The 25,661-nt window shown below is 37.9% G+C and overlaps 3 protein-coding genes and 1 pseudogene across 3 annotated transcripts; 2 read left to right on the top strand and 2 right to left on the bottom strand.

Annotated features, from left to right (window-relative positions):
• Positions 1 to 403: 403 nt before the first annotated feature.
• Positions 404 to 1,156, bottom strand: LOC101301731 (proteasome subunit beta type-4-like). The gene has a single exon (XM_004308682.1). It carries the CDS (start codon positions 1,154 to 1,156, stop codon positions 404 to 406), a length of 753 nt encoding a protein of 250 aa, XP_004308730.1.
• Positions 1,157 to 2,740: 1,584 nt separating this feature from the next.
• Positions 2,741 to 7,115, top strand: LOC101301441 (annotated as a pseudogene).
• A 3,830-nt stretch (positions 7,116 to 10,945) lies between these two features.
• Positions 10,946 to 16,746, bottom strand: LOC101290898 (chromo domain-containing protein LHP1-like). Its single transcript, XM_004307244.1, has 6 exons — positions 16,228 to 16,746; positions 16,048 to 16,073; positions 15,760 to 15,846; positions 14,287 to 15,072; positions 11,408 to 11,468; positions 10,946 to 11,291 (listed from the first exon to the last, which is right to left on the bottom strand). Exons 1-6 carry the CDS (start codon positions 16,594 to 16,596, stop codon positions 11,244 to 11,246), a joined length of 1,377 nt encoding a protein of 458 aa, XP_004307292.1. The 5' UTR covers positions 16,597 to 16,746; the 3' UTR covers positions 10,946 to 11,243.
• A 5,018-nt stretch (positions 16,747 to 21,764) lies between these two features.
• On the top strand, positions 21,765 to 24,180 carry LOC101315383 (upstream activation factor subunit spp27-like). Its single transcript, XM_004307243.1, has 2 exons — positions 21,765 to 22,149; positions 23,842 to 24,180. Exons 1-2 carry the CDS (start codon positions 21,811 to 21,813, stop codon positions 23,965 to 23,967), a joined length of 465 nt encoding a protein of 154 aa, XP_004307291.1. The 5' UTR covers positions 21,765 to 21,810; the 3' UTR covers positions 23,968 to 24,180.
• Positions 24,181 to 25,661: the final 1,481 nt, after the last annotated feature.

Here is a 25,661-nt window from a genome sequence, read left to right as displayed (position 1 = left end):
GAGTTGGGGATAGTAGCTCTGTCATTAACCAAACTGATCTAGTAAATGGAATTCATTTTTAATGATACTAAAAAATTGTAACGCTGAGGTGATTTTACGAAATCCAGAAGGCCAAATAGCTAGAAAAATTGTAACGCCAGAAAAATCTGCTTCTTATATCAAAGACAATTTCATCCTAGCTAGCTAGAAAAATGTGTGTCCTTATATTAAAGAGAATTCCATCCAACATGAAAACATAGATGTAAATGTTCAAATGGGCTGTTGTAGTTGTTTTCTAATCACCACAATGAACTTCTATAATCCTCGTTCATCTTGTCGGTATTGGCAAGAATACAGTGAAGCAAATATAATTCTAAGGAGAAATATAAAACCTATTCAAAGTTTCAAACTAAATCAGTTGTTATCATGATCCTTGAGCACCTGCTGTTGGATTTTGGAAAGCAGAGAAACCCCAGAAAGTCTTCAAGGAGTAAGGCTGAGAGATTGTTAAACCTTTTTCGGTGATGTTAGCTATCTGAAGCTTGTTTACAGCAGACCTATCACGATACAAAAGCACACGCATGCATTTCTCCAGAAGCTTAACACCCTCTTCGAAACTCAAGTCCTCACGCCATTCATCACGAAGGATAGGCCTCGCAAGGTGGTTTCCGAATCCCGTAGCGACATGATCGTCCTCAAAGTTCACACCTATCATAGTAACCAGTCCAAGGTATGTCTCTCTCTTATCATCAACTCCAGGTTTCTTCTTCACTCCAGCAAGGACAAACGAGTTCCACAGCGGATCAAACTTGTTACGCCTGTTGTACATCACACTGCTCAAGTAGCTGTGGATCTCTTTAGGTCCCAAAGAGTTTCCATCATCACACATGTTGTCCTGCATGGTGAGCTCGTCAAGATAACGTAGCACCTCCTGGAAATCACTTATTTCTCCACTTGCACCGATGAGAGAATGCTTTCCGATAGGCTTCATTCGTTCGATGCTTTTGTATCGGAGAGTGGATCCATATGAACCCCCCATATCTGCAGCCATCAAAACTCCATCTTTGTATTTCAGAGCCACAACAGACGTGCCAGTCACGTAAGGGTTCAGTGTTCTCTGAGACTGAAAGGCTTCTGGGGAGCAAAATAGGTTGGGCTGCGCCTGGTTCGATTCCATTGAGTTCATTTTTCTTTCGCAAGATTTGTCAGTGTTAGAGAGAATAGCTTATGGTACGTCTACAGCTTAATCTGAGGCTTCATATATATAGAGAGTAATATCCTTTGGATTTGGTTGGTGTAGACTCAGACTCCGGTTTGCACAAGGAATATATTCTTACCCGGATAGGAATATATAATCCACGTAGGAATTGGTTTCTCCAACTTATATCCAACATGGAAAATGATTCTAGGCCTTATTAAGGCCTAAGATTTTAAGCCTCAAATCTATGTGTCATGCCAAATCATTTAGACACATCACATATTAAAAATCTTATGTCATGTAATACTTAAGTATAAAGACCATCTTACCATTTGGTCTATTTCAAACAATGACTCTAATAAATTTCAGTTTTTCATTGAAAAATAAAACTATTATTGCTTTCCTTCTTCTAAATATCTAATTAAATATAAAAAATATAACATCAAACAACATTATATTATATATTTATAATACATGTATATTATAAAAAAATACATATATATTATATAAATAATCTGTATGTAAATCATTTTGAGAAATTATTTGTATATAAATTATTTTTTGGACTAAGTATAGAAAATTTTGATGAATTATATCCGAATTAATTATCTTATATTAGTGTTTTCTTTTTGATGAATTATAATTGCTTTTGGACGAATTAGGGTTAGGGTTAGAGTTTATTTGACAAAACTAATTATTATTTAAAAAATAGTTAATCTTCATATTGATGTAAGAAACATTCCTTATATTATACATAATTAGTGGTTGCTATTAATATGTAATATTTGTTTTCATTACCTAATAAAATACATTAATATCATTGTTTCACCCCTTAAAATGTAAAATGAAATATAAATGGTAAAATTGGTAATGCACTATTTTGATTTGGCAAGATATATTATGTGGAATCGAAAATAAATATTTTTATTTACTTACATGGCATGACACATAGAATTAAGACCACAAATTTTAGGCTTTATTAAGGCCCTCTAGCACTACCCATCCAACATATGAAATATATAAAGATTTAAATATAGATTTGGTATAAATTTTGGTGCTCTCAAAGCATTTTCCGTTGTAAATATCATGCAATTAAGAAAAAACCGAAATATTGGGTCTGTAGGGGTAAATATGTCATTTACGTTGGAAACGCGCTTCACTCAACGCGTTTCCTAATCGCCTTTATAAACACTCGCCTCTTTCCGTTTTCTCCTCACTTTCGCTCTGCAATTCTAACCACGCAAACGAAAAACCCCCAATTTTCTCTTCCGGTCGAAACCCTAATCCGATCGACTCTCTCAATTTGCCGTATTCTCATCATCGGAATCAAATTGACGGACGATCTCAACTCGCCCAGCACCGGACGAAGAAGATCGGAGCCGACGGCGACGAAGCGAGCCCTCTTTTGTTTTCTTTGATTTTCACTCTGTATGTATTTTCGATTCACTTTTCTCTATTCGATTCTGTATTAGTGAAACCCTAATTTTCGGTTGGAAATTGTTCTGTACCGAAATTTGTTCTTGATTCTACTTTGAATAAAATTCGATTTTTATGATTATCATGATGAGTGTGGCTACTGTGTCTCCCATTTTGAATAATATTGATAATCTTGTTGGGTATCTTAAGAGGGCAAGAGGGTTAGATTATTCTGATTACAGTGATCTAGAGTTGATAGATCATAGAGCCAAAAGGCTTAAGGCAGAGACTGATGTTGATGAAACCCCTCTGAGATTTGGGTATATACCCAAGGGTTTAGTTGTTAGCAGTGATGAGATTGATCGAATACGCAATCAAAACACCAGAAACTTACTCTTGAACCATAAGAAACTTCACCTGGTTCTTGATTTAGACCACACCCTGCTTAATAGTACCTGTCTTGATGATTTGTCACCCGATGAAGAGTATTTGAAGACCCAAACCCAGGCTGATCATTCTCTGCAGTATGTTAGCATTGTGGAGACTCCCAGTATGCGGTTGATGACCAAGTTGAGGCCATACATTAGGACATTCCTACACCAAGCCAGTCAAATGTTTGAGGTGTCTGTATACACGATGGGTAGTCGGGATTACGCTTTGGAAATGGCGAAGCTACTTGATCCTGCAAACCTGATCTTTGGTGGTAGGATCATATCACGTAGCGATAGCACAGAAAGAGATAGGAAGAGTTTAGATGTCTTGCTTGCGCGAGAATCTAATGTTGTGATCATTGATGATAAGAAAGATGTATGGGCAACTGACAATCAGGAGAATGTTATTGTAATGCCTAGGTACCATTTTTTAGGTCTAGTTGTCAAGAGTTTGGCCTAAGGAATGTTAAGTCTTATTCTGAGTTGAAGAGTGACGAATGCGATCAGTATGGAGGAGCTTATCTTGCAAGTGTGCTTCAGCTTCTTAGGCATATCCACATTTTATTTTTTAATGAAGTTGAGTCTCAAGATCTTGTTGATAGAGATGTCAGACCAGTGTTACAAATTCTGAAGAAGCAAGTTTTGAATGGGTGTAAGATCGTTTTCAGCCATGTTTTCCCCTTGAGTGTCGAGGCATCAACTCATCCTTTGTGGAAGATGGCTGAGCAATTGGGTGCTACTTGTTCAACAGAGTTTGATGCAGATGTCACGCATGTGATTGCAGCAAACACTCGAACCCAGAAGTCAATTCGTGCAGTTAGAGAAGGAAAGCTTTTAGTAACTCCGCAATGGATTCATATCACGAATATTATGTGGCAAAGGCAACCTGAGAATAATTTCCCATGTCATTAGTCAATTACCAACGCTTAGAAAATCTTAACTTCACTGTGTTCCCTCAACTTGACTAATAATTGTTGCCACTAAACTCAGGTTACCACACCCTACAAGAATGAATGGCAAGAGCAGCAAGTTTGGAAGTAAAACTTTCAATCTAATGACGAACCTTCTTTGTTTCAAATTGTCTCAACTTTATATTCTCCCTTAAGAACTTGTACCTATTACTTCCAATTTATTAAGTAATATTCCGGGAATCATGAAACTTTACGTGATTCAGACCAGAAAATTTTATTTACCATCTTATGATCTTAAGCCTAATAGAAATTCAATGAAACATCTCAAAAAAAAAAAATCAATGACAGGAAATAGGATGGAAAAAAAAAATTGAATGCCTTTACTTTGAATTGGGATGGTTGGCTCTTTGACTTATCTTCTTTATTTTCTGCTGCTGATTTCTTTGGAAGTGGAGATGTAAGAGCATTTTTGAGGAGAGATTCCAGTACCCTTACAATGCTGCTGATATATATATTCTTACCTTTGCTTCTGATTGGGGCCGGTTAAGGCAATATCTAAGTCCAAAGTGCAAATGGTAGGGCATGTGGAGGCTTTATCTTGGATTAAACCTGCTGTTGGATTTCACAAATTGAATGCAGATGGTTCAAGGACTAGGTCTGGTGAGATAGGTGCTGGAGGAGTTATGTGGTGGTTTCATGATTAATATTGGTACTGGGGAAGTTTTACAAGCTGAGGCCTGGTGTCATTTCTATGGCATTCAAATGGCCTTGAACGTGAAAATTTCTAAGTTGGAGGTAGAATCAGATTCTGTTGTTCTTGTTAACCTTTTGCAGAATTCTGATGTGGAGCTTCATCCCTTGGGTACCATCGTGACAAACTGCAGATCAATGTTGCAGCATTTTGAACAAGTCCATATATTCATCGAGAAAGAAATATGATCGCTGATTTGTTGGCTAAGAATAGCACTCTCAACGCTAAAGGCATTAGCATCCTCGATGAACCTCCTGCTATAGTCACTGAAACTCTCCTTGATGATATTGTTGGAGTTGCTAGAAGTAGAAGCTTTAGAACCAGCAATGCTGGTTAAGTTGTGTTAGGTGTTTCTTTTCTGGGCCTTTGGCCTCATTTATACCAAAAAAAAAAAATGAAATTCAATGAAAGGAAATATATGGGGAAAAAAAAAAAAAGAGGGGCATGACCTATATATATCGAGTTTGAGCAATTAGAATTTCCAAACAAACATATCATGCATGTTAAACTTGGAAAGGCTCCTGGTTAGAGGCCACTCAGGCCAGTCTTAATATTCTGAAGTATTTGGAGTGAAACGACTTGCAAAAAGTTGGAGTGCGTAGTAGTGAATCTATAATTAGTTACTCTTGTATTAAGGAATCCTCTAGTACCAGAGGCGCGGAACTAGGAAATACAAGTGAGGGGGGCCGATATAAAAGAGGTTATTGAAAAAAAAAAAAAAACATAATCTATAATATAATAAAGTTTTTAAATAGGGTTATACATTAAAAATATACTCGTCGCTCCTGCATATCGCGAAAGTTATCAATAATCGAGTCATCAATAATCAATTTCATAGCAACATATTCGTATAATCGAGTCATCAATAATCAATAATCAAACTCTATTGTTTCAGTTGCATCGAATCTTATTCGTTGCATATCAGGAAGATGTATTTGTAGTCTCTCAACTGATTTTGAACATATTTGTACGAATATGTTGCTATGAGTTTGATTATTTATAAAAGACAATGTTAATTGGTGGGGTGAGGTAGAAGTATAATTGTATTAGGAATAGGTTAATATAAAGCTTTTATTATTCTTTATTGGACTAAACAGTTAATTTTCCTAGAAAGAGAAAGTTTTTATTATTTTTATTAGTAAATCAAACCAATCTAGAGAACTGGAGGGTGTCAGCATAGTTAAAACTTCTAAACTAGCTAGACTCCAAACACCAAATGCAGATAAAATCATAAATCTGGGGGGTGCCATGGCACCCCTTGGTCTCTATGTACCTCCGCCGGTGTCTAGTACTAATCAACCAAGTCAACCTCACACAGCTGCAGTATCGAGTACTATGAATCATAGAACACCAAAATCTGTGGAATATTATGGACCAAACATAGGTGTTATGGTTCTTTGTATATGGTGATAGAACGAGCAGTATGCATACAATTGTTGTCTGTATACGAAAGCTTACTGCACAATTTGAGAGTATACTTATCAGCAATATTACAAAAAGGTGTCCCAAAAAAAATAATTATTACAAAAAGGTGTCTTTAACGGTATGGTAATTCTAGAGAGAAACAAGTAATATGATATTAAAACCAGCTACCTAGCTGTTTCATGATCTTTATATGTAGCCTACTTAGGATTCAACTTCTTCAAACCAACCTAATTAAACCCAAAAGCAAAGAGTACAAAGAACATGAAGTACCGCTATTGTTTTTCTGGTGCTTTCTCTTTATCTCCATCATTCTTGTAGCAAACTAGTTGAGCATTGAAGCTCAAACCTGCAAATCCAAGTGGCAAAATAGTAGGTATAAAGCCTCCTCGGGGACAATGTAAGTATGTAACTCCGAGGGAAAAATCTTCTGTACCGAACGGCATGCCATGCCGAACGGTTTTCCACCCTTAGATCCCTACCCTGCCCCACCCCCACACCCCCACCCCCCCCCCCCCCCCCTCCCGTTCGAACGGTAATCCCAACTCCGAGAACCATTTTAACTAAATACTGCAAAAAAGGAAAGCTCTACATCACTTACCAAGTGCTCGCCTCCAGTGTCCAAGCGTACAAAAGCAAGCTTGACGATCAACTGCTCCAAGAAACATGGTGATGGACTGATGGTGGTGGACCATCAGGATGTGACAACAAATTCTTCACAAATAACGCCCCGGTTGTGTCGTTGTCCACAGGATGGTTCAACAAGAAGAAGAGGTGTTCACACTACATTACCATAAATCGTAATGGAAAGTCTGAAAGCCAGTGTTGTTGATGAGTGTTACTCCACAATGGATTGTGATCCTGATCATGATTACCAACCTCCATGCCCTCATAACATCGTTTATGCCTATCCAGCTGTTTGGAAGGCCTTGGGAGTTAAAGAAAGCGACCGGGGTGAAATTCAGATATTCTGGTCTGATGCCTGCTATGTTGTGATACAAATATGATTATATGAGTGAAGGTTTATAGATATAGTAAGATAACAATGCGATCTATAGTTGCTGCTCCTACATTGAGTAATATAATTTCTGGTAAAGAAATAAATCAAACTCTTCTGCTAGCTATATATATACACCCCTCTGTAGTTAAAGAACACACCACAGCTTAGTTTGATCTTTGTTTATGAATGGCTGGTGAAGCAAGAAACTTTTTTCGTCACTGGATCAATGAAGAAAAAGTAATAAGAGCCCTTATTAAATATATAACCTATTCCATAATCCTTGATGGTCTTACAAGTTACAACCATAATACATGCATGGTATCAGGGAAAAATGGAAGGAGGAACTCATAGGTTCAGAAAAATTGCTGATTTAATGACAATCGTTCTGAAGTTCCAAGAAGTTTTGAAGTATCATGTCAAACTTGGTTAGGCTCAGTCTGCATCTTTTCGAATCCAAGATCTTATGACCATCTTCAGATTCTGAAGGCTTTTCAAGTAAACTAATCAACTAAGATCGCTTAAACCAGCTGCAAATATATATAGAACTAAACAATATTTACTACAGGGATGCATTGGTGCTATATCAACAGCGCTTAGCTGCTTATTCAAATTTTTTTACTTGGTAGTCCCACATCAGATAAATCATGGATAGATGGCTTTTTAAAACTACTGCACCTGCCTAAGCTATTGCCGAGCCCAGTAGCGTGGGTTTGTAACTAAGCAGGGCATTAAAGTGATTGGTTGCCTAACCATGCCAGGAGAGGTGCAAGGGTCTTGATTTGTAGCTCACTTCGGTGAGCACTGCTGCTTCGCACGCCCACCCTCGGGTTAGCAGGAACCCCCATCCTCAATGGGTGGGTAGCAAATCAAACATGAAACTAGGAAAGTATTTCCGGGGCACATGGAGGTTGTGAGCACTGGAGGATAAGTCACAGCTTTGTACCCTGCGGATCAAGATACTCTTGCATCTCATCGTGCGACCTGGCATAGCCCCTCATACAATCACTTTTTGACTTTTTGACTTCTTCTGCAACTAATCGATCTATGTCCCTCCCTCTACTCGGAATGAAAATGACGATTTTATGTTCCAAGTCTCTGGTATGTAGTGGCTTAAGAGAAGGAGCAATGAAAGTGATCATCAATTGAAAAAGGTCCTTATTAAACAGTCTCATTACATAAAAGCTATGTCCCAAGTGCATTAGGAAAGCAGCGAAATCCAATATAGCTTTGCAGGTCTTAATGTTTTTTCCATTCTCCATCTAGGAATAGACCTGCTCAAACGTATTCGAAAGATTTTGAAATGCCTAAGCAAAAAGAGTTCAATGTATGAGAACTTATGGCTTCTTCCTCCTGGACATACCTAACACAGCTGAGAGTGCAGAACAACAGAAGCATGAATGCAATAAATAACTCCTACTACATGTAGCAGGATTTCCATACCTGTAAGAAATATAATTGCATTAAGAAGTAGAAAGGGGAACGAATTCTAACCCTTACATGAAAATATCTTTTTGTTAAAATCATCTGATTATCCCCAAAGATATCCATCCCCAAATCATTACACAGAATTCAAACATATCACCATTTGATCTTCTCTAAGGTATGAGAGAAATTGGGGCATAATTTCATACCACTGGGCATTTAAAAGCTATGTACAAATTAAAGCAGCTTATCTACAAAGGGAAACTTGAGGCTTAAGAATCAACTACTGCTTCCCTGGTTTTCTAAGCAACTTTTCTTAAAACTTCCTTGGTAGTAGATAATTTCATAACTCCTACCAACCTTCATTCTATCAAAAATTCAAAACTGCCATGAATTCTTTCTATTGTCACTAATAATTGTAGACAGTTGAGAAAATATTTTTGTTTCCAGTCCCACATCAGAGGAATCATGGATATATGGATGTTTAAAACTACTGCACTTGCTTAAGTTATTGCCGATCCCAGTAGCGTGGGTTTGTAACTAAGCGGGGCATTAAAGTGAATGGTTGCCTAACCAATGTCAGGAGAGGTGCCGGAGTCTTGATTTGTAGCTCACTTTGGTGAGCACTGCTACGCACACCCACCCTCGGGTTAGTAGGAAACCCCATCCTCAATGGTTGGGTAGCAAATCGAACATGAATATAGCAAACTGGTATCGGGGTGCAAACTGAAGGTTGCATTGCACCTTAGCACCCCACGGATCAAGATACTCCTGCATCTCATTATGCGACCTGGCATAGGCCCTCGTCATACAATCACTTTTTGGTTATGTTGAGTAAAGTTCTGGTAATCCACATAATCTCATTATTTGTTGTCATGCTTGTTAATTCATCGTTGCTAGGCCTGTGTAAATTGACTTAACTTTAAACAGGAATATTGATTCTCATAATGATCACATATGTGGTAATAATTCTGATTTAGATCACATATGATGCTATACATCAACTGTGTAACATGATGAATGAAATCATTGTCTCAAAAACTGGTGTTAATGCATGTATAACATAACTCCATCTGGACAATCTATTTGTTTTTCATTCCTTGGCCAAGAGAAACAAAAAAAGAGTAACTTGAATATGTACAATGTGCTTAGAAAAGCATATGGCCATGGCTCATCAGCCACATAGCTTGCAACACCAAGATCTCAAACAAGATGATACAGAATAAGAAAGAGTACAATCAGAAGCATTGTTCCTATTCCAAACTCGAAACCATCACCCCCATATTCAGATTTACCTGATTCAAGGGTTGTAACAGGTGATGAAATGCCAACAATTGTGGGGAAAAGAGAAGAAACAAAGTGTACAACTAGTAAAAGCAAAAACAGAAGAAGCATCACAAAAGCCAAGTTGGCCCTGCCATCTGTTTCTGCCCCTACTTGCAACAAAGACACTGAGATTTCCAGAAGGGATAGTAAGGTAGGTCTGCAGATGATCAATCCCAAAGCTCCTACTACTAGAGATGGCACGAGTGGTGACGGCCCTCGACTCGCCATTGATGAAGTCTTTGTTCAGTTGCTCTCTGCTTTCTAGTGTGTGCAGAGAGCACAAACTTGCTTGACAGAATCAAAGAAAGGGGAAGTGAGTGATATAAGGACTGTTTGTTGGGTAGTGGATGTGGGAGATTACTTCTAAACTACACCATTATTTTTCTCTAATTTGTTGCATGTCTGGTAGTTTGTTGAGCTATGCCAACGTCTCCACATCAAAATGTAGGCTTTATTCTTGTTATCTATGCTTATAAAACCACTAGACCCCAAATATCAATCTTACAATCTCCTTATGAATGGTGTGCCTTCCAAAGCAACAGATAAATGGAGAATCGAGAGATAGGTCTTCACCCGAAAACATTTACACTAAGGGTAAATATTATAACTGCATAGCTTAAACTATCATGAAATTAGAGAACATTAAAGATATAAAGGGAGGCCTTGGTAGCCAACCACAACAGAACTTTGCTGCAGGATAAAAAGACAAAAAGAAAAAATTTCATCTGTGTATAGAATTGAACTTCTCTGCATATTCTATTTTCTGGTTAGTCCAAGGTTAGTTGAGACGGACAATACTAAAAAGACATGTTTTTCGATGCCTTCAAGAGGTGGTATGTTGATAGAGAAGATGATAGCACTCACAAGTAGCAAGAACTTCAAGGTTCATATGAAACGTCATCATGTTATACAGACCCAAACCAATGAGTGAACAAAGTGCGCAAGACCATCTGCAGCAACGGCCGCACTCGACGACATTCATGGATCGATGTAGTCCAGTCGGGCAGGTATAATCAAGAGGTGGCAAAACGCCACAAACAATCCCTTAAAATGACCCAGGAAATAACTCCCTTGGTGAAATGATTTTCTGAGCAAATGAAACACGTGTTCATTTCATGTTAAAGATTCAATACATTAACAAAATATGTAGATAAAAAGATATATGTCTTCTCTTACTTATCTCCATATTATCTATCCAGACCACCCAGTAAAAAGACGAGAAAGACAAATGACAGATGATTAAGCTACTGGTATATAACTTAGTTCACCATCTATGCCAGTTATGCACTCTCCCCAGCAACTACAAGAATCCAACACTGTGCAGCTGACGATAAAGATGATAAACATCTAGCTAAGCTAAGGTTGCACTCTCCATTTACACCTTGAATTACTCTGCAGGACTGTACCGGAGATGTTGCTCATAGAAATTAATCAGCTGGAAAGAAGAGAGGGATGAACATTAGTTCAGACGGTGAGAAAATAAACATTACGATGTTGAGAAATTTGTTGCTAACAAATATCATGTTGCCTGCTTAACAGCTGATCACTTACCAGAAGTGGATGATTGACCTTGAGAAATTTGTTATCCACTATCACTTCTGTGCCATCAGACCTATAGCACGGCAACCACATGTAAAAATGTGATAAAACACATGAAGAAAATAAGAAAAACTGGTTGTTCATCATGAAATATCCGACATTCAGGTCTAGAAAATTCTGAAAGAAATTAAAAAAGCACCACACCTATCCAACTTGCATGTTCATGAAAAAGTTTATATATTGTTTCCTATGAAGCAAACACCCTTGGCCTTACCAATGTAGATTCATGCAATATGCAAAATGGGAATAACAGCAGGGTATTCTCATTGCAGTCTCCTGCTCGAGGGTAGGTAATATAATGACAGACAAAAGTTCAAAACCATAGGTGAATTAGAAAATTTCATCTCTAGTGGCATTTTCTAAATTTCAATTCTAAACAAAGAGATGATACAAAGAAAAAACATCCACACAATGTTGCATTCCACAAGGTAAACATTATTTACTACAAAAGGCTCATCTATACATCTTTTTTATAGGTAACAACTGTTAAGAAAAAGAAAAAGCAAAACATGAAAATGAAACATGATGGTCGACCGTCTAGAAGTGGAGAGTGAGATCTAAGAATGTTTAGATCACCAAAACTGATGTGTCAACATAAGTGTATACAACGTTGATCAGAAACCTGAAGAATAGCATGGCCCTCAGGCCAAAATGAAACTCATAAATGGACAAACCTCAAAATACAAAGTTTTGAAGTACTGTGAAAACATGCTATAAGGGACCTCAAACAATGAATAGCCCATATTTAATCACCCCTTGTAGGATTCTATTTCAGCCAGCTAACTACAAGGATAGAATATGATTCACCTAACTTACCCTACTCTTTGGCGATTTAAGAAGACCATAGGTTCTAAACAAATTGTATCCAGCAAAGAGTTACTTTAGCCAACATGTATCTGAGAATTTCAAGAGTTGTGAGCAATTGTATATTGCCAAAATGTGCATAGGCAAGGGCTCTATAAAAATGCACTGACCATGGCAAAAGAAAGAAAGCAGAGGGAGAGAGAGAGAGAGAGAGAGAGAGAGAGAGAGAGAGAGAGAGAGAGAGTACATGTAGCCATACTTTTGCCAAAACTATCATTTTATGAAAAGTTCAGAGTTGTATACTTCACCTACAAAGTTGATATATCAGATTACGACTGTGTAGGCAAGAAGACACGTCTTTTGACAAAATCAGAATAACTGCACTGATGCCAAAACTATTAGAACAAAAATTGGTACTCTTCTGCTATAAAGGTGGGATAACAGTCAAAGAATACTCATGTTGGTAGCAAAACAAGAGCATCAGTCTTGTTGACAAAATCAAAAGCTAACACCTGAGTATCAAGTAAGGATGTTCCATTGTAGAATACACGTAGTACTTTAGCAACTGAAACAAGCAAGCATACCGAAAATGATTGAGCAGATCCACACAGAAAAAAAGGACAACAAACAAATAGATCAATCCAAACTGGGAATGCGGGGCATAGGCCCAGAATTCAAATTGCTTTTATATTCCAAGTGATGAAGATACTCTCAACATACGAGGTGTGACTTCAAACAGGGGGATACCATCTATTGGGTATCCTAGACCACATGTGGCCACTGACTTGTGTAGCCAAATACATCATAGAAGTATAAGCATCCAACCCAAAACCAATGGCAATGGTGGAGAGTCCAAAATATTTTAGTTTGGTGAATAAGGGTCAACCCCTACTAAGAACTAGGTTAACCCCAAACTGGCACAACATGCTTACCTTGGTGTTGCATCATAAAATTAGTAGTTTTTGTATTAGAGCTCAAAAACTGAAGTACTTTCTTAGTTTAAATTCCCAGAACATGTCCCATTCTAGAGGTCCATAGTTCTCATCCTGGGTCAGTTGTATACACAAGTATTTTACCGCTTCAGACAAGTTACAGTAGTTTCCCATAGTAGTCATGTTACTTGTGTATAGTTAAATTTCTTGTCATATTCTCTCTTCGAAAGTTTTAAAGTTCACACTGGTAAAATCTAAAGTACAGTATGTGTATATAATGTGAAAACCAAATAAATGCCTAGCAAGTCTTAGCCAATATATATAATTTCATATATCAAGGGCAGAACAGTAAATAGCAGAATAAAAGATTAGATACAGGTAAAAATAAAGACCAACAGTCACCTACCCACTTAACCAATTATCCTATTTTCCTATTTTATATTCAATTGAAAAAGACTGAACATGGAAAAGCCAATCGGCATGCCCAGACTGCATGTCAATGGGCTATTGTGTGTGCACGCACAAGTGCATATAAATCATGCAGCTTCTAGTAAAAAAAATTAAACAAAAAGAAAATCTACAGACTTTATTTTAGAAGCGCTTATGCAAAATTTCAACTCTCAAGGATAACAATTTATTTTACTGGTTTGACATGTTTTCAATCTATACTAGACTACGCTTTAAACTAGTTCCATAAACTAAGAGATGTCATCAACCTCTAACTACTCTATTGTAGGGCAGAAGATACCCTTTAGAAGTGTGCAGCCTTCCCTGATTTATGTCTAATTTCAGGTCAATAGATGATTTTCACTTGGTACTAGAAACACATCTATCTCTAAAAGTATCAAGTGATATTAAGTTAAAAAACAAAAAACAAAAAACAAAAACCTATAAAAATTAGAAGACTCAGTTTCAGTCATATTTCTAGCATAATTGCAGTGTCTAAGCTATTGTTCCATCTACTTTTGTGCTCTAAATAAGCCCATCCAACAAATGAAAAGATTAACAGATAACCATTTGACAAAAGATGCGTTTCATTTGCTATGTAATTGAAAAAAATGAAATGGAACTATAAATTGCAGTTTTAAGACAAACCTCATGGCCATAAAGGTTACAGACACGTCCCGGATATTGTTTGATATCGAAGTTGAATAGCCCATTGGCTTGAGAATCTTGGTGATGCGCACTGCTTCTTTGAATTCATCAATCTTATTCCTGCGACCTGAATTTTCCCCAGCATAATCAAGATTTCCTAACCCAGTTTGATCAACTCTACCAGCATATCTCGTGCTAACACGAGTTGGTGCATTTTGTGTAGCACCCAGTTCAGACAAGTGTGGCTCTTGTTTAAACCTCTTCACAGAACCAGACTTCCTTCTCTTAGCTCCAGTACTGCGACTACCCTGTACTGGCTCACCACAATCAACCTTGGAAAGACCATTTGTCGGGCCATTAACTTCTGGAGCTTTGGCTTCTTGGAAATGTACAGAAAGTTTATCCAAACTGACATTGTTAGTAGATACTGTTGCTTTGAGCTCACTAAGTTTTGGATCATACTCATTTTCCTCTCTCCTTTCACTAATTTGGTGGGAAACATTTGCACAAAAATTCTCAGAATCAGTTTTCTTTGATGTTTCAGTATGGTTGACATGCCCATTATTCTCTCCATCACCAACTGAATGGAAGGACTGTTGAGGGGGAGGAATACCATCAACCCCTGTGCCGTTGGGAGCACTAGACGATAAAGCTTTATCAACCATGCTTATTTCCCCATCTGTCTCATTGTATGGAGTGTCTGAAGACCGCTGCTGCTTCTTCTTAGGTTGAGTATGTGGAGTTCCAGACTTGCGCTTGCGCTTCCGTTGCTTTCCAGTACGCAAGCTTTAAAACAGACAAAAGAAGCTTATAATTACACATAAATACAAAATCAAAAGTTTGGATATGATGCTGATAAACTGAGCAGCAAAGAAAACAACTGATCAAGCAACACAAATACTAAAGAATTTAATTACTAAATATCTTTGTAAATCCTTGTTCACTGCAAACTTTCACTGATCACCTTATGCTCAGAGGCATAGCTAGCTAGGGTCAAGGAAGGTCAACTGACCCTTCTGACCTTACCTTCTATATGCACAACTCCTATACTTTTAGTATCATACTGCTTGCGGAGTCTTAGCTAACTGCTATGCCAGAGAAAAAAAGAGATTCGGTATGCCTCTTCTTTCCTTTGTCACATTATTGCTTCTTTTTTTAACTGTAAAAAATACAAGTCTCAGCATAATTAAAACATGCCTGTATGAAAATCATCTGTCCAATGTCCAATTTTTTCTTAACGGACAAGATAAAATGATCAACAATCAGTTAATGTTTACCAACTAAGTTTTCTTCTTCCCGTTTTAGTTTTTTCCTTTTCATGTATATATGTTCAGTTATTGTATACTAAAATAGTAAGCTTTTGAAAATATATTCCTTTGATACAACTGGCAATGACGGTGCTTCTGCTATAGTCTAGAAACCAAAAGAATAACTAGAGCGTAAAACAAAACAAAAAAGAAACAAAGTAATCACCTTTCTTCAAATGCATCTATAACATCAGAGACAGACTGGAGATTCTCCAAGGGTTCCCATGTATTGGCTGTCTCTGGCCAGCCACGCCTGCATAAGGATCCACCAGAATTAATCACAGCTGATCAAGATTCATGTAGACATCATTAACGTTTTGATTTGAAATCTTATTTTTCCTAATTAGCTTGGAAATCTTTCACATATAAATAGCGTCCTTTAATGAAGGTCCTACATCAACAGGCATCAAAAGTAAACGGTTTTGATTCGAGAAAAGGAAGAGGCTTCACCCACCATTTGATGAGATACTGCAGCTGACCCTAGTTTTCGCAACATCAACACCACCGCAGCGAAAAAGAACAACCAACAATCAGTAATCAGATTATGAAAAATGAAAGCAACATTTCCAATCACAATTTACATCAATCAAAATGCAACACACAATCAAAAGGCAACCAGGGAGAGCAGTACAACCTTTCGAACCCTTTTCCTGCGAATGGCTTCGATTTCATAGAAGCCTTCATCAAGCTTAGTACTCCGCTCCTTATTCTCATCCTCCTCCCCCTCAGCCTCCGCCTCACCTTCTTCCCCTTCCTCGCCGTCACCGTCCTCCCCCTCGCCCTCTCCCTCGCCGTCACCGTCTTCTCCCTCCACGCCCTCAGCCTCCTCCTGGTTCTGGCTCTCCGGCTCGATTTGCGGCTCCGGCTCAGTGTCCTGGTGCTCCGGTACAGAAAAAACGGCGGAGTTTGGGTCCGCGGTGTCTTCGAAAAGAAGACATCCGCCGCCGTCGTCAAGAGGCATTGCTTCCCAGCTCCTCTTCCTCCCTCCGCCTTTCACTCTCATTCTTAGGCTTGCGCCGGTGACCCCGCCGAATCTCACCGCCAGGTGAGAATAGTGTTTTCTCTCTCTGTGTGCCTGTGTTTGAGTGAGCCCAGAAGGCACAGAACCCCCAATTCTACAGAGAGAAAAGTGAAGCTGAGAAGAGACTATTTTGACTACAATTTTCTTTTCATGCCGTTTTTCCCCCAATTTAAACTCTCTCTCCTCTCTCTCTCTCTCTATTTTTACTTTTTTTTTCTTTTTTTTTTTTTGGCTTTTGATTTTCCCTCTAATTAAGCCCGCCTTTCTCTTACTTAATTAGTTTCTTGGACTAGATTAACTGCATGTTCATTCACCTAGAGGGCTAGCTAGAAGTCTAAAATCAATGTCTAACCTAAAAATGAAAATATATGGAACTCGTTTTGAAGATTCATTTCAATTTATTAAGTGGGAGTTTGAGTTTTGATGTATCAGGGTTGTTATGTTTTTTTTCAACCTAGTTTTTAGTGTTTTTATCAGGATTTCGTCTCGTAAATGGGATGGATACGGACAGATATTGTGTGCGTTTAACTGAGCTTCGCAATAGAAAGTCTGAGTCGAAACCGTCTCACTTCACATGATAAGTGCATCCGCCTTAGATTCTTTATTATGCTCAATTGCTAACAGCAATAATGATGTAATTTATTGGTTTTTTTTTTTTGTTATTGTATTTTGATTGTTTATTTGGTGGATCCATTTGGAAAGTTTTTCTATGTGTGAGGTTCACCGATTTTTCTTGTAAATTAGTTTTTCCTCATTTTAAGTACTCTTGCAAGATGTTGTTCATTAAAAAAAGGAAAAATGTCAAATATTACGCATGTGTTAAACTCAGCTTCACGACAAACAAAATGTGTTGGGACCGTCTCGCTTCACAATCTGAGTGCATCAAACCTAGACTGACGCGAGAATGTCATTGCTCGTAGTGATTTTCTAATAGTATGCTGTCATGCCGCATACATAGAGCATAACTCAATGTATTGGTATTTTGAATCGACATTTTCTATTTGTTCTCTTTACTTTTCTATTTTCTTCTTATCACATAACTTTTTTGTTCTAATTAGTTTTTAGACCAAATTAACTAAAGCTTCATTAAGCTAGCTACAAGGCTAGAAGTCTAAAACCATGTCTAACCTAAAATGAACGAAATCTAATTATTTTTTAAGTTTAAAATTTCAGTTTATCATATTTGATGGAACTCGAGTTTTGATGTGTTCAAGCTGGTAGGCTTTTATCTTGATTTGAGCAATTTTGGTCATCTCGTTAAAGAAACAAAAACGAAGATATATTGTGTGCGTTAAAGTAAGCTACGAGACAAAAAGTCTATGCAGAAACCATCCTGCTTCACAGGGTAAGTGTGTCCATTTTGGATTATTTATTATCTTAAGTTTGTTGACAGTGATAACGGTGTAATTTATAGTTTCTATTTTTTGTTATTGTATTCTGATTGTTTGTTTGGGGGGTTTGTCTGGTAAGTTTTTCTCGATGGACGATGTAAAGAACCAAAAGCGGTAGATATTACATGCGTTAAACTGATAGATATATAATACTTACAATTTGTTTAATTAATACTTGAATATATAAACCAAAGAAATTTCAAAAACCATTACAAGCACCATGTTATAAGAAAAATTCAAATTTGTTTTCATGATTCAAACTTTTAATTCAAACATAGTACTAAAGCTGATTGGACATTAAATTATGTAATTGTGTTACGTACATATCTAATGTCCTTCTATTATGTCATTGATGTTTCAAAGTAAATGTAGTCATTATTAGAGTAGAGATTTCCAATATTATTTTGGGAAAATCCTCATTTTTAAAGTGTCAAAATTGGTAAGTCGATTTTATATTGATTCAATGTTTTTACTAGACCTCTTCCTGAAAATAAACAAAAACGTACATATATTGCACGCGTTAAAGTCGACCTTATGACATGTGTCTTAGCCAAAACCAAACAATGCAGCAAATTCACCAACTGAGACATGTCAGACCATCTCTCACCATGACAAAATGGATCTAAGTGCAACACTCCATCTAAGGAGGTTTATGACTCTAGGGTTTAGAGAGAGATGTATAAATATTTATAAGACGGAATGTGCGTGATTTTAGTTGAAATTTCAAAATAGAGTTAGATTCATTAGAATCAAAAGCCAAAAAACTAGAGTCAATGTTAACATACACTTAACATGAGATAGCAGACAAGGAAATCTACAACTTGCGGCCTATTGAGTAACTGCAACTAACTACAAGTATCTTTCGAGTTTGTTTTATAGCTCTTATTTTACAAACAAATAGACAACTTCGTGTTTAATTTCCAAGAAAATATAATATAATTGACTAGACTCTTATTAGCATGCACACAATCGTGGTACTAAAAAAGTGACACTTCTTATTGAACAAACTGGAGTACCTCATCATCCATAAGTCGCTTGAAGTACGCCAGTCACATTCCAGACAATTACCATTTTTTGTAGATGTCATGGTTCAAACAAACTAACATTTAAAATACCACGAATCAACCCAAGAAAGTCCAACTCTTTGCCTAAACACTCCAAATCTCTAAGTGATAAGTGAGGTGGCAAAACACCCTCCTTAAATGCCTATGAAGTAGGCTCAAACACACATCTATAGCGATGACAATGAAGAGGGTAGAGATGACAATGGAGATGATAGGGGCAAGACATATCATACAAATACTCAGTTTTATTTTTTATCCCCATTACCTGTCCTAATTCCCCTAATAAGTTATTGAAGATTCCCCGTCCCCGTTAACAAGTTGTTTGCTTAAAAATCGTCTATGCCAAAATGAGTGCCAAGTGACTTGGGTACAAATGTCCTTCTAACTTGTGTGGGCCTACCAACTCGTGGTCGGATGGCCAAGCGAGATTTTTGATTGATGTTGTTTGAAATCTCCTCTCTGCACACTTTCAACCAACTGGGCTGAACTCATACATCTTGGCCACCACACTTAACCTTACTCGACCCAACTCATATATCTCGGGCAGAGAACAAGCTAACAGACACGAAACATGCAAAATAAAGGAAAGATAAAAATCATAAGGTGATTTCATTGGAAACACACAAATTATAGATAATATGACCAAACTCATACATCTCGGCCATCACGCTCAATCAACTCGACCGAACCCATATATTTCGGCCATCACACTCTCAACTAACTCGGCCAGACTTATACATCTCGGTCATTACGCTTAAGAAACTCGCCGAACTCATACTTCTTGGCCACCACACTTTCAACCAACTCGACCGAACTCATACATCTAGGCCATTACACTTTCAACCAACTCGGCTGAATTCATACATCTCGGCCATCATGCTCGACTAAACTCGGCCGAGCTCATACATCTCGGCTAAAGAACAAGCTTACAAACACGAAACATGCAACATAAAGGAAAGATAAAAATCATAAGATGATTCCATTGGAAATACACAAATTATAGATAATATGACCGAACTCATACATCTTGGCCATCACGCTTAACCAACTCGGCCGAACCCATATATCTCGGCCGAATCATACATCTCAGCTAAAGAACAAGCTAATAGGCACGAAATATGCAACATAAAAGAAAGATAATAATCATAAGGTGATTCCATTGTAAACATACAAATTATAGAAAATATGGCCGATTTTACAAAGTTAACACGACCCATGTGGCCGAGCTTACCACATTGATACGGCCAATGTGGCCGAGCTTACAAGATCACCCTCACCAAAATTCCAGAGGCTAGTGTCCTAAACATCCTTCTCCCTCATCTCCCAAGTAGTAGGGTAGTATTTCTTGAGGAATTACCCGTTGATGGGCATCACATATAGTTCTCCGTCTTGGTCCCTTAGTTGATATGCGCATTTTCCTAGCACTTGGTCGATGACAAACGGAGCTTCCTACCATGGTGACAATTTTTTGAAACGCCTGTCTTTTGTTCCAATTGGTAGAACGGCTTTCCAAACTAACTCCTCCTTAGCAAATGATTTAGAGCGGACTCTTTTGTTGTAGGCACGGGCAACTGCTTTCTTTTGGGCTTCCATTCGGTTGTAAGCGTCCATGTGCTCTTGGTCGAGATCCTCAAGTTCTTGAATCATTGCTTAGGTGTATTCCTCAGCTGCCATCTCATTTTGAGTTGCGAACCTGAGTGACTTCAATCTCACCTCAACGGGCAACATAGCAACGTTCCCGTAAGTTAACGCAAAACATGTTGTCCCAATGGCAATACGTTTAGATGTCCGAAAGACCCAAAGGTTTCAGATAAAAAATTATGCTAGTCCTTGAGACTATCTTGAACCATCTTCTTCAGTATGTTTATAATGTCTTTATTGCTAGTTTCTGCTTGGCCGTTAGCTTGGGCGTAATATGGTGTCGAATGCAACATCTTGATACACTATCGATGAGATCATGCATCGCTTTAGCTATGAAAACCGAACCTTTGTCGGCCATTATGGTCTTAGGCATCCTGAACCTATGCACGATGTGCTCTTTCACAAAAGTTGATCAATGTCTGGCTCGAAACTGTAACATATGCTTTGGCTTCTACCCACTTAGTGAAATAATCGGTGGCGACTAAAATCCATACGTGTTGTTTCGAAGATGGTGGTCTGATGCTTCCTATGATATCCATTGCGCAACCTCGAAATGGCCAGGGTTTGACAATTAGATGGAGTAGGTCGGCTGAGACTTTTTGAACAGGTGCATGAATTTGGCACTTTTTGCAACTCTATGCAAATTTGATGCAATCTTTCAGAATTGTCTGCTAATAGAAGCCGTGTCTTCAGAACAACCATCTCATTTTGATTCCAGTCTGTTTTGCACCACATAGTCCCTTCATGACTTCCAAAGTTTCTTTCCCCCCTATACAAGGAAGTAATAGACCGAGCCAACAAATGCTAAAACATTCTATCAAAAAAATATTTTTCCACTAATAAAATGAAAGATAATTTTTTAAAAAAAAAAAAGATAAATTCTTTGACGAATAAAAACAGAAAAAGGAAAATTCGAAAATCCCAAAAATAAAAAAAAAAAACAGAAAAGGAAATTCCCAAACGAGCTTTTGAGAGAAATTTGAAAATAGGTAAAAGAAAAAGGGTTCAGGAAATGAATATAAAAGCCCTACCTTCACAACATTAGGGCACACTTACACTCCAAAGTCCAAAGAGCCGAGAGAGAGCAAAGAATCAGAGCAATGTCGTCGTCCACCGCGATTAGGGTTTTCAGAGGCTGCCGTGCTCTCCTTGCACCGGCCAAATCCTCCTCCTCCACCTCCAGTGCCGGAGCCTCCGCCGTCAAGGTCGCCGCCGCCGCCGCACCGAAATCGAAGGCCAAGGCGAAGGCCAAGGCCAAGGCGAAGCCGAAAACAGACGCCGACGCGATCAAGCCCAAGAGAAACGTCAACATGAACGCCGGCATTATGAAGCCGAGGCCGATCTCTCCAGCTCTCGGCAGCTTTCTCGGCGCCGCTGAGTCCTCTCGCGCCGAGGCCGTCAAGCAAATCTGGGACCACATCAAGCTCAACAGCCTGCAGGTCTTCGATCTCTATCTCTTGCTTGCTTCGTTCTCTGCTTTTATGGTGATGATTGTGTGTGTTCATGTAGAGTATCCCTGGGCTTCTTTTTTGTATTTTTGATTTTGTATGTGGTTTTTTGTTTTTGATTGCTTAATAGAGGTGTGCGGTTTGGTACGAATGAGAAGGAAAATCCAGCCATAAACACTTCAATCCTAAACCCTAAACACCGAAAACTATGCCCAAAATGTGAAAAATGGAAACTGTTCGTTGCATGTTGCAAACAGTGGCATATCTCCACATTTCTATCTCGGATTCTTTGTTGTTGGAATCTTTTCCATTGTTGTTGTTGTTGTTGCTGTTGTTTCTTCTCCTGAACTGAAATAGATTAGTTGTATCTGATATATTGTGAGCTTGGCTCAATGTATAGATTTAAAAACCTTCAAACTCTGGTGTTGGTGTTCAGGAATCATTTCTTTTTCTGGTTCTGGTGCTGTTTATAACTTCTGTTGCAATCAATGGGATATATCTAGACACTTTTATCTGGGAATCCTCAATTCAGAGACGGAAATAAATTGGTTGTGCCTGATCTGATATGAGCTTGCTCAATTCAGAGATTTGAGACCTTGTTATGCTGGTGTTCAGTTTCTGGATATGATATTGCGTTTTTTGTGATCAATTTTCTTAAGTTGCTTGTTTTCGAAATTAGTTGTGCCTGAGTTGATGGGAGATTGGTTCAATGCAGAGGTTTTGAACCATGCTATTCAGATGTTGAGTTTGTGTACAAAGTGCTTTTTGTTATGTGCTTCTTGATATATTACACATTAAAGATCAATCAGAGCTTAACAGATTGCTTTTGAATTTTGATTGAAGAAACTTTTTAGACCATATGCTTTTTGACTTCTCAGTTTTCTTAACGGGTCACTTCTATTTTATGGTCATTTGACAGTGTTCACTCTTGATGAATTAAACTGTTTTGTGGTCATGTCAAGTACTCATCCCAATATCTGAGGTTCCTTCCGCATGTAGTGCCAATTTTCTATATGTTTTTACTCTTTGTTCTCCAAAGAGCTGTAGTTTTCTTGCTGCTTTGACACAAGTATGGAACGGAAGTACCAAGTCCTGAATAATCACACAACATCAATGTAATGTCCATCTGTTGTGTGCTTTTTTCTTTTCTTTGTTTTATTACATGCACCTTTCTCATCACCTTTTACATCAGTTTAGTTACCACACAAACTTTTAGAGAGCTCTGCTGCTTGTCATCACATTTCATTTGTTTGTCACCACATTTCATTTTGCTCCCTGTACTTTTAAAACTTTCTATGTCAAACCCGGAATCTGATATTTCAATGTCTAAGTCGAGGAAAGTCTTCTGTTAGCTTGTTGAAGATCTGGGTGCCAAGTTTGTGACATGTGACTTCTATTGTAATATTATAAAATTTGGACTTTTTACTTGTATTTAAAATTAAAAAGACACCAGCTGTGTAGAAATTGCTCATGTTTTCCTTGCCCTGCCTCTTCTTGCTTATTAGCACATGGTAGCATCCCTAACATGGATAGCCCTCTACTGAAGCATATATAATTAACTGTTAATAATCACATATAATTAACTGTTATTGTTCTTGATCTGGTTATTAACTGCCGGCTGTGATTGACATGCAATAATTGGTTGAGCGTAATTAAGTAACCATGTTTGCTGGGAATCTGCAGAATCCTGCCAACAAGAAGGAGATAATTTGCGATAACAAGCTGAAGGAGTTGTTTGAAGGGAAGGAAAAGGTCAACTTTCTGGAGATCGGGAAGTTGCTTTCACCCCATTTTGTGAAGGCTGAGTGAATGTGGGTTTAGTGATTAACATCTTTCGGGTATTGTAATGTCTGCACTTTCTTTTGAGGCTACTCTGCAAATAGGGGATTTGCTAATTGATATTTAGCTGGTGCATGTATAAAGTAACTAGGTTAAACATTTCATTAGGTTATGTTTATGTGATTTTTTCTTGTATCAGTTTCACTTTCGAAATTATCTGGTGGAAAATCTTTTCAATGCTTTAGATTCTCTGTCGATCAAAGGGCGAAAGTAAGCGTATCAGATCACATGTCAAGTCTTATGCAGGTTATGCATGTTATATATTTCTGGAAAATATTTTAGGAGTTTTAAGACTCGAATTTCTTTACACATTCGACTAGGCTCATAAGTTAGGGGGCTGGATACAAATATTACCCCGAAAATATCATAATATAGTAATACATGTTTGAGAAGTATCCAAGTGCTTTTGAGTGTCGCTAACAGCTAGATCCTGGAGGTCTTGATTTATGAAGAATATAATGTCTGCTTATTCCTCAGCTTCTCCCACGGCAGGAACTACAATACTTGACGGGTTGTGAGGACAAAATCGATACCCGATTGCCCAAGCTGTTAATTCGACTGCATCTTGAAGAAATGGATAGACAAGTTATTCGAAAGTGCAAAAATGGTCTTCCTTTGGCTATTCTAAATTCAGTAAATTGTAAGTGGAGGAATGGAGAAGTACATCGAACAGCGACATGAGGGAGTTGTCACCAGATGAGAGTGACATTCTGCCATCTCTTTGGTTGAGCTATATGAATTTGCCTCCACATCTCAAGCGTTTGGTTTGCATATTGTTCGATATTCCCCAACAAGTGAGTTCAGAACAGAAATTGGTTTACGGCCGAAGATCTATTGCAACTTAAACCAAACAAAACGGACAAGAGTACTTCAATGGTCTAATCTCGAGGTCATTTTTTCAGCTTTCATCAAGCGATGATGAAAGCTTTCATCGAGCTTCAATTTTTCACCATATCACTGATCTAGCAAAGCTTTGTATCTGGATAATTTTGTTACAAGTGGGAGGACAATAGTTCACCCAACATACTAAGAAAGACTCGTCATTTATCATTTATCATAGCTCAGAGATGTTTGAGGCCTTGCAGCAAGCTGAATGTTTGTACACCTTTCTACCATTACAATGCTCAAGTTCTAGGAGGTGGAAACTGTTGGGCATCCTCTTGTTTTAAACTAGGTAGTAAGCCCGCGCGCTGCTGCGGGGTGACAGCTAGGTGATTTGTGTGTGGAAAAGTGGAGTAAACCATTCAAAACTTTAGGTAATGGATGTAATCCAAAAAAAAGATTTATCAGTCCATTTTTGTACAATCGAGATGTCTGAAAGTAAAATTGAATTTACATACAAAACGGTGAACAGTTGTACCCATTAAACATGTTTACCGAAAACCATTTCTTTGTAGCGATTACAACACCTTTGATTTGGCAGCTGATATACATCTCACAGCAAAAACAACTATTTTGCACCAAAAGTCATTTCCCTGTAACGATTACGAAGCCGTACATTTTGGTTGTTGATATACACATACACACCAAAAACTATTTTACTATACAGATTACATTAGCTCCAGTTCCTAGCTAACATGTCATTTGAAGAAAAGAGGGCATTCTTCACACACCATTATTCTTGCAAAAGTTGACCGCCAAAAGCATAGTTAGACTATTACAAT

Source organism: Fragaria vesca, linkage group LG7 (genome assembly GCF_000184155.1).
Source record: "Fragaria vesca subsp. vesca linkage group LG7, FraVesHawaii_1.0, whole genome shotgun sequence".
NCBI classification, from domain to species: domain Eukaryota; kingdom Viridiplantae; phylum Streptophyta; class Magnoliopsida; order Rosales; family Rosaceae; genus Fragaria; species Fragaria vesca.
Note: the sequence above shows the minus strand (reverse complement) of the source record. Positions and strands in the feature narration are given on the sequence as shown.